At 41.1% G+C, this 17991-nt stretch overlaps 1 protein-coding gene across 1 annotated transcript; it reads left to right on the top strand.

The window, feature by feature from the left end:
- The first annotated feature begins 753 nt into the window (after positions 1 to 753).
- Positions 754 to 11302, top strand: TMEM82 (transmembrane protein 82). The gene is made up of 6 exons (XM_074218363.1): positions 754 to 907; positions 1714 to 1786; positions 2348 to 2522; positions 3180 to 3597; positions 4463 to 4650; positions 7174 to 11302. The coding sequence occupies exons 1-6, from the start codon at positions 829 to 831 to the stop codon at positions 7267 to 7269; spliced, it is 1029 nt and encodes a 342-aa protein (XP_074074464.1). The 5' UTR covers positions 754 to 828; the 3' UTR covers positions 7270 to 11302.
- Positions 11303 to 17991: the final 6689 nt, after the last annotated feature.

Here is a 17991-nt window from a genome sequence, read left to right as displayed (position 1 = left end):
GGGTCAGAGCAGCGTCAGGGGAGAGAAGAGAGGCTGGAGGCCAGACAAGAGAGGCCGCAGAGGTGAAAGAGACAAGAGGCCGCACTGCTTAAGAGATAAAACTGAGGCGCTAGGTGGTGCAGTGGATACAGCACCAGCTCTAGAGTCAGAAGGTCCTGAGTTCAAGTGCAACCTCAGACTTAGTGCTTAATTGTGTGGCCTTGGGCAAGTCACTTAACCCCATGGCCTTGCAAAAACAAAAACGAACACGAAACAAAACATGACCCTGATTTCTGTTGAGGCCAGGGACCCATGGAGCCTTCAGAGCTCCCAATCTCTTGTTCTTTCAATGCTCACTGAGTTCTGGCTCAGCCTTGCTGGCTCAGTGGCTGCTTAGAGGATAGTGAGGGAGAATAAGGGTGCCCTTGGGAGCCAGCCTGAGCATGCAGTGCTGGATAGGGCTAAAGTCCAGAGGGGGTGGGGTGCAGAGTTCACCCTGAGCTCATTCAGCTGTCCTGAGGGTTTTCCTGTCTGTTTTAAAACTAGGAAGGAAAAAGGGGCTGAGACCCTGAAGGAGTCAGAACTTGGGCCGGCCAGTGGCTGCCCCGGGGGCCTGGCTCAGCTCCACTTTGCTCATCTTGGCTTTTCCCAAGTCCCAGATCCTTGGACAATCATTCACTCAGCCTGGAGGCTCTCTTCTTTCCCTTATCAGCCCTAACCACCTTTGGCCCAGGTGACGCAGGGCCCGCCCCTTTCCTGCCTCCCTCACCCCAACCTGCCCAGGGCGGCAGGGTCCGAGCTTCCCTGCGCTGTTCCCCCTCTCCCCACACCCCCAGACACCCCAGCACCATGTTCTCCCTCACCTCCTGGCTCCCCTCACTGCCCTCTTTGGACTGGGGCTCCAGCTTACTGGACTCCCTCCTGCAAGGTTAGTCGTTGGCTATGCCCTGTCCCCATCCCCCCATCCCCCCATCCCCCCTCTGGGGTCTACACTAACTCCCTGGACTGCCTAAGTGTCCTCTCCAACCCTCTCCAATTCCCTTGGGCTCCCCCAAGGCTTTCTCCATTCTTCTCCTCTCTCTCTGTCTCTGCCAAACTCTTGGGGTGCCCCCTTCCCTCCCTTCTCTTTGGGATCCCTGAATAATTCAGAGGTTCTTGGTACAGCATAGACCCTTTTAGCATTTTAGTGAAGCCCCTTCTCAGAATAATGATTTGAAATGCAGAAAATAAAATGCACAGGATTGCAAAGAATAAATATAGTGACTCAATATAGTCACTAAAAAAATATAGTCACAAAAAAAAGCTCATGGGTCCAGATTCAAAACCCCAGAGTTAAATCTATCCCAGCTCCCTGGGGCACCTTCTTTGGGCTTTCCCCAAGTCTAAGTCCACTCTCTGGGGCTCCCTCTATCTCCCCCATCCGTCCATATCTCCTTAGAGCCCCTTCCCAAGGGACACAACCCAATCCCTTTGAATCTCCCAAAGATTGCTTTGTCTCTCTTAGCTCCCCATAGTCCTCGGAGCTGCCCCTCCTCCAGCCTCTCTCCTTCCTGGTTCTCGCCCCCCCCCCAATTCCCAGATCTCTTCCTCACTCCCAGAGGCAAGTCTTCTCCCCTGCTGTCTCATTGCTTGTCCACACCCTCCGGACCCTCCTCTCCCACCTTGCTGTCTTCCTCACTCTCCCTTCCCCCTGGTAGCTTCCTAGAGCTGAACCCTTGTCTCTCCCCATCTCAGGTTTGATTGGAGCCTGCGGAGTGTCTGTGCTGGGCAGCTTCATGAAAATCTACTTCTTCATCTATTGTGTGAAGTGAGTGACCTGCCCTTCATTCCCCTTCCTCCTTTGCCTATGAACTAAGACTGGGTTGGGCTGCGGGAGAAGGAACCCCAAGAGAAAGGGGGGCTGACATCCAATAGATGTACATCCCAGGACAGAGGTGGGTTGCTGAGCTTCCCTCTGGCTCCAGATGTTCTCATTTGAAAAGTTAAGTAGTTTGTCTAAGGCAGAGGTGGGGAAATTGTTTCCTACCGAGGACCATTTGGCCTTCATGGGTCATACAAAATTATCAACTTAAATATCCTTGCTTCAAAAGCCCGGAGATCTATTGTATTTCAAGTCCTGCCTGGGATTGCCCTGGCACCTCCAGACTAAATGATTTCTTGGGTTGGTGCTTCCCCTTCCCAGGTCTAAGGGGTCCCTCGGGTCCTTTCTAATACTCCCCGGACTGGAGACTGAGCTGAGGCCTGAGCTTAACCCTCCTGATATTCTAGGCTTCAAAGGCTCTGACTGTCTGGAGTTCTATGGGTCCTTGGGGGGAGGCCTAGTGATTGAGCTGCTCCCCATGAACTCTCCCTTCTTCCCCCCCCACAGTGATACTAAGAGAAAAGAGGAAAAAAAGTTCCTGCTTACCCAGTGGGCTGTGCTAGAGCCCCTGCACCTGGTGGGGCTGACAGCCCTCCTCACTGTGGTTGAGGTCCGGGTGGCTGCTCTGGTGGTCCTGGAGTTCTCTCTCCGGGCTGTCTCTTTGCTGCTGACCTTGAACAAGGTAAGGCTGAGGGACTGGGGGTGACCAGGGGGACCTTCCCCACTATTGTCAGTGACTTGACCATATGCTCTGTAGTGTGGAAGGTCCTGAAGGGGGAGGGCATGGGAAGGGAGAGCAAGGCCCTCCGGGATCAACCCCATCACTGGAGATCTGGGTCAAACCTGACCCTGTAGGAAGAGGCAGGAAGGCCAACATGCCTGGATGATGCCCTGGGACCTGACTCTGCTGGTCTTATCCAACTGGCACCTGACCTTGCTGTGGTGCAGAGGCCAGCCTCTGGCCTAGACAACCTAGGCTGAAGTTGTCTCACTTGCAGGTTTGGAGTAGAGGGGGATGAGCTCCTAATGTCTTTGGAGAAGCACCATGAGACCTGAGACCTAGTTCAGGTTTTTTCTTCAGAGCTGAAACCTTGGGGCTCAGTTTTTCCATCTATGCAATGAAGATGTTAGATTAGCTTATCTTGATGCACTCTGCCATTCCAGGTTCTAAGGACCCTCCCTTGCTCGGATTCCCTTGCTGGGGCTCCCTTGCTTCTGAGATTCCAAGGTTCTAAAATTTTCTTTTAAGGGCTTAAAGGTTTGCGATTCCATGGGACTTGATGGAGAAACCCCAGGCCGGAATAGCTGACCTGTCCCTTCTCTCTCTCCTCATCTGCAGGGCCCTCTGGTCCCTGAGTTTCTCCAGTTGTTCCTTCTGTGCCAGTATTCCCTGGGCTGTGGGCTGACCTGTAGTCTGAGCTTCCTGCTGGAGGGAGCCCCACATCGGACTCTCAACTTGCTGCTCAGCCTGGGGCTGGCGGGGCTTCTGGCAAGGGGGGCCCGGCATCTTTACCGCCATATCTGCCGCCTCTATGAACTGCACAGCCGTGAGCACTATTGCGGGGCCTGCCTGACCCTGCTGGCCAAGTGGCAAGACCTCCCCAACCTACTGGGCCGGGCCCTGCGTGTGGCCTTCCTGGTGGGTGACGTGGCCGCAGTGGCTCTCATTAACCGTGACTTCCTGACCACCTCGGAGGCTGTACGTTTCTGGACTCCGCTTACCATCTGCTATACCTTGCTGGTCATCTACATGCAGGGTGAGGGGTCCTAGGCAGGGTCAACGAAAAAGAAGGGAACCCGGGAAAAGATTTGTAGGAAGGAGGGGCAAGCTAGGTGGCGTAGTGGATAGAGCACTGGCCCTGGAGTCAGGAGGACCTGAGTTCAAATCCCGTCTCAGACACTTAATAATTACCTAGCTGTGTGGCCTTGGGCAAGCCACTTAACCCCATTGCCTTGCAAAAAAAAAAAACAACCTAAAAAAAAAAGATTTGTAGGAGGGACTACTGGTAGGAATATTGTAGATTCCAGGAACCTTAGGGGGTTTGTGGCTCTAGGAGGGAAGGTTCATATTCATCCTCATTTTACAGATGAGGAAACTAAGTCAGGATGTGACTTGACCTAAGTCACACAGCCAGTAAGTGTCAGAGGCAAGATTTGAACTCAGGTATTCTTGACTCTGAGTTCTTCATTCTATCCACTGAACTAGCTAGCTGCTGAGGTGTCAGTGGATGGAAACCACAGAGGAAGCAGGAGGGGATGCTGTCCAATGTGGACTTTTGAGGGAAGGCCAGTCTATAAAATGGGGTTTAATAAAGCTCCTACCTCCCAGGGCTTTTGCCCAGGTTGAAGATCACATGTAAAATACTTTGCAAATATATACCTTACCCTTTAGATATTTGAACTATTGCTATTATCATGAAAAGAGAATACTCAAAAAGAGAGGGATGAAAATGTGGGAGACTCATACAGAGGAGAAGAAAGAAAAGAGGATTGAAAGAGGGAGTCACTAGGTCAGTGAGGAAACCTGGGAGGTCATGAATCCAGAAGGAAGAGGAGAAGGGGAGAAGGGGTGGGGATGAGGTCCTGGTTGAGACAGACAGTCATGTTGTGTCCTTCATACAGAAGAGCAGCGACAACATCCAGGCCTCCAGAGCCAATACCAGACGGTGTTTGTGCGAATGGGTGGCCTCTTTATTCTCCTGTTGACCGTCGGCCGCTGGATGGACATCATGGGCGTCTTCGTCTCCCTCTTCGGGGAGCTCTGGTGCCTGACTAATTCTCGAGTCCTATTTGACCTCTGCCAGAAGCAGGTAGGACCATTCTCCAAAATTCTTCCACAGAGTTCTCAAATTTTGGATGTTCCCTATAGGTATGATCTGGGGGGCTGAATGAGGAATCCAGGAACACTAAGGTTGGGGTGGGAGGGAATGTCAGGAGACCAGTCTGATACAGCCCGGCAATATCCCCCCTGATGCCCAAGGATTAGGAACTGGAACTGAGAGGTTCTAAGCTATGGAGAAGTGACTCTCAGCTATGGTCTCAAGATCTCTTTATATACCTAAAAGTTACTTAGGACCTCCCAAAGAACTTTTATTTATAATGGTTATATCTATGGATACTTCCTGTAGTAGACATTAATACAGTAATATTAATTTGTATTGTTATCTTTATTGTTGTTGTTCAGTCAAGTCCAACCCTTCATAGCCCTATTTGGGGTTTTCTTGGCAAAAATGCTAGAGTGGTTTGCCATTTCTTTCTCCAGCTCATTTTACAGAAGAGGAAACTGAGGCAAGCAGAGTTAAATGACTTATCCAGGGTCCCGTTATCTAGTAAGTGTCTGGAGCTGGATTTGAACTCTGGTCTTCTTGACTCCAGGCCCCAGTGCTTTATCTCTACAGGAACTCTTTACATGCTTAAAAATTATTTAAGACAACAAAAAATTATTTAAGACCTCCCTAAAGAATTTTATTTATGTGGGTTACACCCACTGATACCTACTTTATTAGAAACTAAAGCATCTTGGCAGTAGATGGGTTTTTGAGGCAAAGGGTTAAGTGACTTGCCCAGGGTCACACAGCTAGTAAGTGTCTGAGGCTGGATTTGAATTCAAATCCTCCTGACCTCAAGGCTGGTGGTCTATCCCTAGCTGCCCTCATCTTACTATTTTTATGAAAATAGTTTTGACCTCATGGACCCTCCCTGGTTCCCAGACTACACTTTGAGAACTGTGGCTAGGGGGAAATTCTGGATCTGAACCAAGAGGATTAAAGTTTGAATCTCTCAGAGTGTTGATTTAGGGGTCAGAAAGACCTGGGGTTCAAATCCCATATCAAACACTAGCTGTGACATGCTATGCAAGTGACTTTACCTTTCCAAGCTTAACTATTTTCCCATCGGCTAATTGGGGTTGATGATTTAACTTCAGTGGGCTATTGTGAGGTTTAAATGAGATCTTATATGCAAAACACCTAGAGACAGCTAGGTGACACCATAGTGCAGAGAGCATAGAGACTCATCTTCCTGAGTTCATATCCAGCCTCAGACACTTATTAGCTGTGTGACCCTGGGCACGTCACTTCACCCTGTTTGCCTCAGGTTCCTCATCTGTAAAATGAGCTGGAGAAGAAAATGGCCAACCACGCCAGTATCTATGGTAAGACAACCCCTAATGGGGTCACGAAGAAATGAACACACTAAATAACAATAACGAAATGCAAAATGCTGTTACTATTTTTGTTGCTTACTATCAGTTATTTTGGGCAAGTTGCTTAACCTTTCTGTACCTCAGTTTCCTACTCTAAAATGAAGGAAATGAGATTAGATGGTTGCTAGGGTCCCTTCCCTTTCTAATTCTGTGATTTGTGCATCCAGCTTCCTGGTCATCTCTTTGGATACCCAGAAAATTTTTGTTTTCTCCCATTCATCCCTGTCTTCCCAGTCCAAAAAGTGGGCACAGGATCATCATGGATTGAGAGTTGGAAGGGAACTTAAGCAGATGCTCACTTTATAGATGAGAAAGTTAAGAGACCGAAGAGGTTGAATGACTTGCCCAAAGTCATGCCCAAGCTAAGATGTTTCTTTTTTTTCTACTATAATATTCATTTTTAAAATTTTGAATTCCAAATTCTTTCTCTCTCCTACCTCTTCCCTTCCCATCAAGAAGCAAGCAATATGATATCAATTGTACATGTGACATCATGTAAAATAATTTCCATATTAGTCACATGGCACTAATGAATGTCTGAGGCAGGATTTGAACCCAAGGTCTCGGCCGTAGGTCCAGAATTGTGTCCATCACATCGGACTACCTCAGGTCAGCTTTCTCAGAGTCCTGTGCCTGAGGGTCAATCTGGCATAATGAGTGATCCTAGAGTCAAGAAGATCTGAATTCAAATCCTGCTTCAGAGACCAGTAGCTTTGAGACCTTGACCCAGTAGTTGAACTTTAGCTTCCTCATGGTAGAATGGGGATTAGGAATAGCAATTACCTACCAGACAGCCAGATGACTCAGTGAAATACTGAGCCTGGAGTCTGGAAGACCTGAGTTCAAATCTGACCTCAGGTCTTCATTAGTTGTGTGACTCTGGGCAAGTCACACTAGCTCAATCAACTGGAAAATGAAATGGCAAGCCACTCTAGTCTCCTCACCAAGAAAACTCCAATTAGGGTCATGATGAGATGGACTGAATTGAACGACAACAACCTTCTTCACAGGATGGCTGTAAGACTCAAATGAGATAATGGATTATAAAGTGCTTTGCAAACCATCTGTATATGCTGAATATTGTTATTCTAACCATTAAAGGGAAGGGTCTCTCATTCTCTCTTGCCAGGATCTTTCCCAGATACCTTCTATGGCAGCACCAAATCAAGTGAATTCAAAAACTCAACCTCAGCCCCACCTTTCCAAAGATAAGACTCATTCCTAAGTCCAGAAGTATGGGCTCTTCCAGGACTTGGAGCCTAAGGACTGGCCGTAGGAAGCCTTAGAAAGATGGAGTTGGAGATTTAGCCCTGCTGGGCGGGGCCACCCTTCGGTCTGGACCAGAGGGGAAGGGGTTCTGTTGGCCTGCAAATCCTTGAAAATGGCAGAATTTCCAAAACAGGGTCAGGCCTGCACAGGATGGAGAGAGAGCCCAGCCCAAATTTGGTATTATGGTCCTTGGATCAAGGTTAAGCTGCTGTTTTAATTCTCTGTTCACCCCCTTGGGTGGGAGAAACTGGGGGCTGAGAGTCCTTGGTGGTGGGAAAGGTTCTGTTCTACCCCGTCTCTGGTCTTCCTTCCCTGTCCCTTAAGAAATAAAATATTTGGACCCTTCCCACAGTGCATTGTCATAGAGCCCTATCTAGCCCCACAAAGGGAAACCTAAGTCCAAAGGGAGGAGGAGATGGCTTGTCTAAGGTTACTTGACCAGTTGGTGGAAGAGTTGAATTCAGAGCCTGCAGCCTGGTTGTGAAGAGGGAGCCTGGAGATGAAGACCCCCTCCCAGAAATGTATCAATAATGACGAGCTAGGTATGGCCTGAGGGTCATGATCATTTACAATGTACCAGCCTGATGATGAAGATCCCATCAAGGTGGCAGTATTGATAAGATAGGTATGTTGTAATCATTTACAGTGTGCATCCAGTACTGTGGGGCTACAGTCTCAGAGTTGGGTGGGCCCTAGGTGGAGGGGATCCAACCGCTGAGTCGAAATTTCTTTTACAATATTTTGGACAAATGGTAATACAGCCTTCATTTGAGAACTTCCTGGAATGTACAATTTGCCCGTCTCAAGATAACACTTTCTGCTTTAGGACAGCCCTTATTGGCAGGAAGTCTTCCAAATCCCTCTGCCGTTTTTATCTGTGAGATCAAACAGAACCAATCATAAGGGAAGATGTCATCATCATAGTAACATGGTAATGCCCAAAGTGGAGTGGTCTCAGGAAAGAATAGGGTTTGTCCTCTCTGGAAGACAAGGTCATTCCATATAACTGACTCGGTCCAGGAGATTGCAAGGAATTCTTAGACTAGACAACCACTAAAACACTGCAGCAACTCTGATTCTATCAAACCCCAATTCCAAAGGACAGCCTTTCAATGTTTAAAGAGAGTTATCATTTTTCTTCTCCCTGAGTTTTCCTTTTTTCCCAAACTAAATATTCCTAGTTCCCTTAACTATTTCACATGGGTCATGGGTCTTTCCCTATCTATATTGTCCTGTATTGGATGTGCTCTTGTGATACATGCATACCCAGTCTGCTGAACAGGGTCTAACTAGGACCAAGAACATGGTGGTACTCCCTTCCCTAGGCCTGGACATTGTTCCTTACTGCAGACTGAACTCCCATTTTTGGTCACTTTATCACACAGTTGATTCATTTATTGGCTTAAAGAACTGAGGAGTTGTTCAACTGGGGAGATGAAACTTAGAAATATGAAAATTGAAACTTATGATATATTTTGAGACTAAACAAGGCCTAATATGGGAGCCAAGCATTTAGAACTGGCAGTAAGCAGAGTCCGGACTAACTATCAGTTAGGAGGCTACCTTGGCTACAATGAAAGATAATTATTTATATTCCCTTATTTTAGGTTCTCTTTTGTTTTCTTTTTTTCATTTAAAGAGGAAGAGGCAGTGAGACTGAATGGGTAGAGTACTAGTCTCAGACTCAGAAACACTTGGGTTTGAGGCCAACCTCTGATACACATTTGCTGTAGGCAAGTCATTTTAAGCTCTCAAGGTCCTAGGGTCTCTAAGACCATAAATTGTTTATTTATTTATTCATTTTTAGGTTTTCTTTTTTTTTTTTTTTTTGCAAGGCAATGGGGTTAAATGGCTTGTCCAAGACCACACAGTTAGGTAATTATTAAGTGTCTAAGGCTGGATTTGAACTCAGGTACTCCTGACTCCAATGTTCTATCCATTGTACCACCTAGCTGCCCCCAACCATAAATTGTTAATGGTGCCAGTCTACAATGGTAAAGAGTTTCCTCTTCTGGGTGCTATCTATATTAGCAAAATCACTGGTCTAAGTTCATATCCCCTATCTTTTCTTCCCCACAATGTTTTATTGATGATCATCTCTTTTATTAAAAATCTTTGATTTATTTTTAATAATATGTTCCCAATTACAGGTCAAGACATTTTTAGCATTTATTTTTTTTAGGTTTGTTTTTTTTTTGCAAAGCAAATAGGGTTAAGTGGCTTGCACAAGGCCACACAGCTAGGTAATTATTAAGTGTCTGAGGTCAGATTTGAACTCAGGTCCTCCTGACTCCAGGGCTGGTGCTCTATCCACTGCACCAGCTAGCTGCTCCTAGCATTCATTTTTGAATTCCAGATTTTTCTCCCTCTGTCCCCTCCTCTCTTTCTAAAATGGTAGACAATTTGATAGATTATACATGCATTACCATGTAAATACATTTTCATATTAGTCACAGTTGTGAAAAAAGAAACAGATCAAAGGGAAAAATCTTCAAAAAGAATTAAGTGAAAAAAGTATGCTTTGATCTGCATTCAGTTTTTCAGTTTTGTTTCTGGATATATATACTTGTCTTGGATCATAGTGCTGCTTAGAAGAACCAAATTATTCTATAGTTGATCATCATGCAATGTTGTTGATTCTGTGTACAATGTTTTCCTGCTTCTGTTCATTTTAATTTGCATCAGTATATATGAATCTTTACAAATGTTTCTGAAATCTGCCTGTTTATGTCTAATTGCACAATAGTATTCCATTTCGTTCATATAAAAATAGCAAACAGACAGCTGTTAGTGCTCACACCACCACATGCATAACCCTGGGCAAACAGCCACTATGAAACCATGAAAAAAAATACAAAGAGTGGGAGATAGTGTGCTTGGGTCTGTATTCAGAAACCATCAGTTCTTTCTTGGGAGGTGGATAGAATTTTTCATTATGAGTCTTTTGGAATTGTCTTTTATCATTGTATTGCTGAGAATAGCTAGATCATTGTTCAGCATTGATGTCATTATGTACAATGTTCTTCTGGTTTTGCTCTTAACTTTTCATCATTTCTTATGTCTTTCCAGTTTTTTCTGAAATCAGTCTGCTCATCATTTCTTATATCACAGTGATATCTTATTACAGAGCTCACATTATTTTTTAAAAATAAATTTTCCTTCATGTCTTTTGTTTGGACATGTACTTTCCCCCAATATTTCTCTGTCTCTTCTCCCTCACTTCCAGAGAGCCATACCAAATAACTAATAGTATATTTTTTAAGGGTCAAAAAAAAAAAAAAAGGAAAAAGACAAAACCAGAAGACCTGATCAACACATTGAAAAAGTCTAGAAATATTTGCAATGTAAAACAAAAGGAAACTTAGTTATGCAATGCACTTGTAGACCTTCCACCTCTGCAAAAAGACAGGAATATATTCACATTTCTCTTCTTTCAAGTCATGCCTGATCTTTATGATATATGCTTTTGATTTGTTTGTATTTCTTTCTGTTTACAATTCTGTAGTCATGTGTATGTCATTTTTTTTGGTTTTGTTTACTACATTCTGCATCCTTTCCTATAGCTCTGTCCCTGACTCTCTGTATGCATCATATTGATCATTTCTTATGGCATTACATTCAGGTACCATTATTTGTTTAGCCATCCTCCAACTGATGGATATCTTCTTTGTTTGCAGTTCTTAAATAGCATAAAAATGCTGCTATAAAGATTTTGGTGTATATGGGAACATTCTTCTTATCAATAACCTCCTTGGGGTATAAGTCTAATGTATCCAAAGGGTATGGACATTTTAGTCACTTTATTTGCATAATTTCAAATTACTTTCCAAAATTAGATACTGATTCATAGCTCCACCAACAATGTGCCAGCATGCTTATATCCTCCCAATCCTTCCTATTCCCATCTTTTTTCATCTTTGACAATTTATGAGGTGTAAAGTGAAAGCTCAGAGTTGTTTTGATTTGCACTTTTCTTGTTAATTAATGATCCAAAGTAGTCTTTCATGTATTCATTAATAGTCTGCAATTCTTTTGAGAATTGATTGTTCATATACTTTGATGACTTATCTATTAGGGAAGGATAATAGCATATATAAGTGTGTTTTTACTTGTGTGAACACACTAAGAGAAATGCAGAATGTATCTGTTAATTGGTAATATATCTTGAATACCAAACTTTATCAGAGAAATTGAAGATTGTTTTTCCCATTCAACCATTTCTCTTATATTATTATTATTTCTTATTTCTGATTATCATGTGATTAATCTTGTTTGTACAGAAGTTTTCTAGTTGGGCAGCTAGGTGGCTGTCCATACAGCAGTGGATAGAGCTCTGGTCCTGGAGTCAGGAGGCTCTGAGTTCAAATGTGACCTCGGGTACTTAATAATTACCTAGCTGTGTGACCCTGGGCAATTCACTTAACCCCATAGCCTTGCAAAAACCAAAAAAAAAAGTTTTCCAATTTTGTGTAATCAAAGTTATCTATTTTTAGCTTTTCCATATATTTCTGTTTCAGTTAAAAATAAATCTTTCTAAATTGGGAAACAATTTTTGCAACTAGTATTTCTGACAAAGGACTCATTTCTAAAATATACAGAGAACTGAGTCAAATTTTCAAAAAAACAAGCCATTCCCCAATTAACAAATGGTCAAAGGATATGCAAAGGCAATTTATAGCTGAGGAAATTAAAGCAATCCATAGACATTTGAAAAATTGCTCCAAATCATTACCTATTAGAGAAATGCAAATTAAAGCATCTCTGAGATACTACCTCACACCTCTCAGACTGGTCGATATTACCTGAAAGGACAATGATCAATGTTGGAAGGGATGCAGGAAATCTGGGACAAGAATACATTCTTGATGGAGCTGTGAACTCATCCAACCCTTCTGGAGAGCAATTTGGAATTATACCCAAAGAGCAACAAAAATGTGCATACCCTTCGACCCAGCAATACCACTATTGTATCTATATCCTGAAGAGATTAGGAAAAAGGGTAAAAACATCACTTGTACAAAAATATTCATAGCAGCCCTGTTTGTGGTGGCAAAGAATTGGAAATTAAGTGAATGTCCTTTAATTGGGGAATGGCTTAGCAAACTGCGGTATGTGTATATCATGGAACACTATTGTTCCATTAGAAACCAGGAGGGATGGGAATTCAGTAAAGTCTGGAAAGATTTGCATGCATGAACTGATGATGAGCAAGATGAGCAGAACCAGAATAGCATTGTACACCCTAATAGCAACATGGGGGTGATAATCAACCTTGATGGGCTTGCTCATCCCTTCAGTGCAACAACCAGGGACAATTTTGGGCTATCTGCAATGGAGAGTACCATCTGTATCCAGAGAAAGAATTGTGGAGTTTGAACAAAGACCAAAGACTATTACCATCAAATTGGTGGGGGGGATGTTATATTATTATGAAATTTTACTATCTCATACTTTATTTTTCTTCCTTAAGGATATGATTTCTCTGTCATCACATTCAACTGAGATCAATGTATAACATGGAACCAATGTAAAGACTAACAGAATGCCTTCTGTGGGGGTGGGGGGAGGGAAGCAAGAATGGGGGGGAAAATGTAAAACTCAAAATAAATAAATAAAATCTTTCTAAAAAAAAATCTTTCACCCATAGACATGAAAAGTAAATAATCTGTTTCTATTCTAATCTTTTTTTTAGGTTTTTTTTTCCCAAGGCAATGGGGTTAAGTGGCTTGCCCAAGGCCACACAGTTAAGTAATTATTAAGTGTCTGAGGTTGGATTTGAACTCAGGTCCTCCTGACTCCAGGGCCGGTCGGTGCTCTATCCACTGCACCACCTAGCCACCCCTATTTTATTTTTTTTAATGGTATGGTCTATAATGTTAAGATCAAGTATCCTTTTAGAAGGTAATATGGATGGTGTAAGATGTTGGTATAAACTTAATTTCTGCTTAACTGTTTACAAACTTTTTAGCATATAAAAAGTTCTTTCTTAATAATTGATGTTTTGTTTTATCAAATCCTGAGTTTGAACATCTTGTTTAGATCTCTCATGCAAAATAGATTTAATGACTTTATAATATATTTTGCAGTCTAGAAGTGATGGTTGCCCTTGTGTGGGATAAAAATCCACTTAAAAAATATAGAGACTCCTCTGAGCAAAAAGAAAAAATAATATTTTGACTTTTCTCTATAAAAGGACACACTCCAAGTCTCACAAAGGTAGTGAAGATCAAGGAGCTGCCCCGAATTGACAGTCAAGCAAGATTATGTGGCCTAACGTGATCCCCATCTCCTTCCTGCTGTCCCTCTCTGTGGACTCATTGGTTCTATTTGTGAAAATCTAACCTAGCAACAAAGAAAAGAATGAAAGGTTTTCATAAAAATATTACCTCACCATCCAGATGGTGAGAATAACCCTCAGGACTATAACTATCTTGTCGAAGAAATGTAACTTGTCTTGGAATGCAAGGTCTGGGAACAGTCTCCTTATCAAACAAGAGGAGGCTTATGAGCTTCTTTGGAATGAAAGGTTTTTCTCGTGGGAAAAAGTCTACTATCCTTCTAGTAGTTAGTAAAAGTAGTCATCAAAGTTAGGAGAGTGAGCCACCTGTTTGGAACACAAGGGGCTTTCTTCTAGAAATAGTTTAAGAATAATAGTTTGTTCCTTTTTTAATATTTCTTAACCCTGAGAGGACTTCATGAGGAATATTAACCCCAAGAAGGTTTTATTGGAAATATTCCACTCAGTCTGTCTCTACCTCTTCTCATTATTTCCCTTGATATTCTAAACTTTTTCTTTTTCTAAATTAATTTTTAAAAATCAAGTCCTATAAAATATCTCCTTGGGAATTTGATTGGTACCACATTAAGAGTGTATTTTAACTTTGGTTGTACTGCAGAACTCCCATTTCAGTGGAGGAAATAGAAATGGTAATATATATATATATATATATATATATATATATATATATATATATATATTGTTTTTTAATTTATTTTTATTAAAGATATTATTTGAGTTTTACATTTTCCCCCAATCTTGCTTCCCTCCCCCCTCCCCCCCCACAGAGAGCACTCTGTCAGTCTTTACTTTGTTTCCATGTTGTACCTTGTTCCAAATTGGTTGTGATGAGAGAGAAATCATATCCTTAAAGAGAAGAGAATTCTAAGAGGTAACAAGATCAGACAATAAGCTGGTTTTTTTTTCTAAATTAAAGGCAATAGTCCTTGCACTTTGTTCAAACTCCACAGCTCCTTATCTGGATACAGATGGCACTCCTTTGCAGACAGCCCAAAATTGTTCCCGATTGTTGCACTGATGGAATGAGCAGGTCCTTCAAGGTTGAACATCACCCCAATGTTGCTGTGAGGGCGTACAGTGTTTTTCTGGTTCTGCTCATCTCACTCAGCATCAGTTCATGCAAATCCCTCCAGGTTTCCCTGAAATCCCGTCCCTCCTGGTTTCTAATAGAACAATAGTGTTCCATGACATACATATACCAGTTTGCTAAGCCATTCCCCAATTGAAGGACATTTACTGGATTTCCAATTCTTTGCCACTACAAACAGGGCTGCTATAAATATTTTTGTACAAGTAATGTTTTTACCTTTTTTCCTCATCTCTTCAGGGTATAGACCCAATAGTGGTATTGCTGGGTCAAAGGGTATGCACATTTTTGTTGCCCTTTGGGCATAGTTCCAAATAGCTCTCCAGAAGGGTTGGATGAGTTCACAGCTCCACCAACAGTGTAATAGTGTCCCAGATTTCCCACATCCCTTCCAAAAATGATCATTATCCTTCCTGGTCATACTGGCCAATCTGAGAGGTGTGAGGTGGTACCTCAGAGAAGCTTTAATTTGCATTTCTCTAATAATTAATGATTTAGAACATTTTTTCATATGACTATGGATTACTTTGATCTCCTCATCTGTAAATTGCCTTTGCATATCCTTTGACCATTTTGTCAATTGGGGAATGGCTTTTTGTTTTAAGAATATGTCTCAGTTCTCTGTATATTTTAGAAATGAGTCCTTTGTCAGAATCATTAGTTGTAAAGATTGTTTCCCAATTTACTACATTTCTTTTGATCTTAGTTACATTGGTTTTATCTGTGCAAAAGCTTTTTAATTTAATGTAATTGAGATCATCTAATTGGTTTTTGGTGATGTTCTCCAACTCTTCCTTAGTCATAAACTGTTCCCCTTTCCATAGATCTGACAGGTAGACTAGTCCTTGATCTTCTAATTTGCTTATAGTATTGTTTTTTATGTCTATGTCCTGTAACCATTTGGATCTTATCTTGGTAAAGGGTGTGAGGTGTTGGTCTAATCTAAGTTTCTTCCATACTAACTTCCAATTTTCCTAGCAATTTTTATCAAAGGGAGTTTTTATCCCAATGGCCAGACTCTTTGGGTTTATCAAACAGCAGATCACTATAATCATCTCCTGCTTTTACACCTAGTCTATTCCACTGGTCCACCACTCTATTTCTTAGCCAATACCAAACAGTTTTCATGACTGGTGCTTTATAATATAATTTTAGATTGGGTAGGGCTAAGCCACCTTCTTTTGCACTTTTTTTTCATTAAGCTCCTGGCAATTCTTGACTTTTTATTTCTCCATATGAATTTACTTACAATTTTTTCTAACTAGTTAAAGTAATTTTTTGGAATTTTGATTGGTATGGCACTAAACAGATAGTTTAGCTTTGGTAGAATTGTCATTTTTATTATATTAGCTCTACCTATCCATGAGCAGGTGGTATTTGCCCAGTTATTTAAATCTAATTTAATTTGTGTGAGAAGTGTTTTAAAATTGTTTTCAAAAAGATTCTGAGTCTGTCTTGGCAAATAGACTCCCAAATATTTTATACTGTCTGAGGTTACTTTGAATGGGATTTCTCTTTCTAGCTCTTCCTGCTGTTTCTTGCTAGACATATATAGAAAAGTTGAGGATTTATGAGGGTTTATTTTATAACCTGCAACTTTGCTAAAATTGCTAATTGTTTCCAGTAGTTTTTTAGATGATTTCTTGGGATTTTCTAGATAGACCATCATGTCATCTGCAAAGAGTGAGAGTTTTGTCTCTTCCTTCCCAATTCTAATTCCTTTAATTTCTTTTTCTTCTCTAATTGCTGATGCTAACATTTCTAATACAATATTGAATAGTAGTGGTGATAATGGGCACCCTTGTTTAACCCCTGATCTTATTGGGAATGCCTCTAGCCTCTCCCCATTGAGTATAATGCTTGTTGATGGTTTCAGATAGATACTGCTAATTATTTTAAGGAACAGTCCATTTATTCCCACACTCTCTAGTGTTTTTAATAGGAATGGATGCTGTATTTTGTCAAAAGCTTTTTCAGCATCTATTGATATGATCATATGATTTCTGATAGTTTTGTTGTTGATATAATTGAGTATACTAACAGTTTTCCTAATATTGAACCAACCCGGCATTCCTGGAATAAATCCTATTTGATCATAATGTATTATCCTAGTGATGACTTGTTGTAATTGTTTTGCTAAGATTTTATTTAGCATTTTTGCATCTATATTCATCAGGGAGATAGGTCTATAATTTTCTTTCTCTGTTTTAACTCTTCCTGGTTTAGGTAACAGTACCATATTGGTTTCATAGAAAGAGTTAGGTGGAGTTTCATCTTTCCCTATTTTTCCAAAGAGTTTATATAGGATTGGAACCAATTGTTCTTTAAATGTTTGGTAGAATTCACTTGTGAATCCATCAGGCCCTGGAGATTTTTTTTAGGGAATTCAGTAATGGCTTGTTGAATTTCTTTTTCTGAGATGGGGTTGTTTAGGTATTTAATCTCTTCTTCATTTAGCCTGGGCAACTTATATTTTTGTAAATATTCGTCCATTTCACTTAGATTATCATATTTATTGGCATAGAATTGGGCAAAATAATTTCAAATTATTACTTTAATTTCCTCCTCATTGGTGGTGAGTTCACCTTTTTCATTTATGATACTAGCTATTTGGTTTTCTTCTTTCTTTTTTTTTAATCAAATTGACCAGAGGTTTATCAATTTTTTTGGTTTTTTCATAATAGCAACTTTTGGTTTTATTTATTAGTTCAATAGTTTTTTTTTTGCTTTCAATTTTATTAATTTCTCCTTTAATTTTTAGAATTTCTAATTTGGTGCTTAATTGGGGATTTTTGATTTGTTCTTCCTCTAATTTTTTTAGTTGCATGTTTAGTTGATTGATTTCCTCTTTCTCCAATTTATTCATGTAAGCATTTAGAGCTATAATATATCCCCTGAGAGTCGCTTTGAATGAATCCCATAGGTTTTGGTATGTTGTTTCATTATTATCATTATCTAGGATAAAATGGTTACTTCTTTCTATAATTTGTTTTTTGGTCCACTCATTTTTTCAGATGAGGTTATTCAGTTTCCAATTTGTTCTGGGTCTATGTCTCCTTGGCTCAGTATTGCATATGACTTTTATTGCATTGTGATCTAAGAAAGATGTATTCACTATTTCTGCCTTTCTGCAGTTGATCATTAGGTTTTTATGTCCTACTACATGGTCAATTTTTGTATAAGTTCCATGTACTGCAGAGAAAAAGGTATATTCCTTTCTATCCCCATTCAGTTTCTTTCATAAATCTACCATATCTAAATTTTCTAACAATCTATTTACCTCCCTAATTTCT

The sequence above is a fragment of the Macrotis lagotis genome, chromosome 1 (genome assembly GCF_037893015.1).
Source record: "Macrotis lagotis isolate mMagLag1 chromosome 1, bilby.v1.9.chrom.fasta, whole genome shotgun sequence".
Taxonomy (NCBI): Eukaryota; Metazoa; Chordata; class Mammalia; order Peramelemorphia; family Peramelidae; genus Macrotis; species Macrotis lagotis.
The sequence above is the reverse complement of the archived record's forward strand: the minus strand, read 5'-3'. Positions and strand labels throughout refer to the sequence as shown.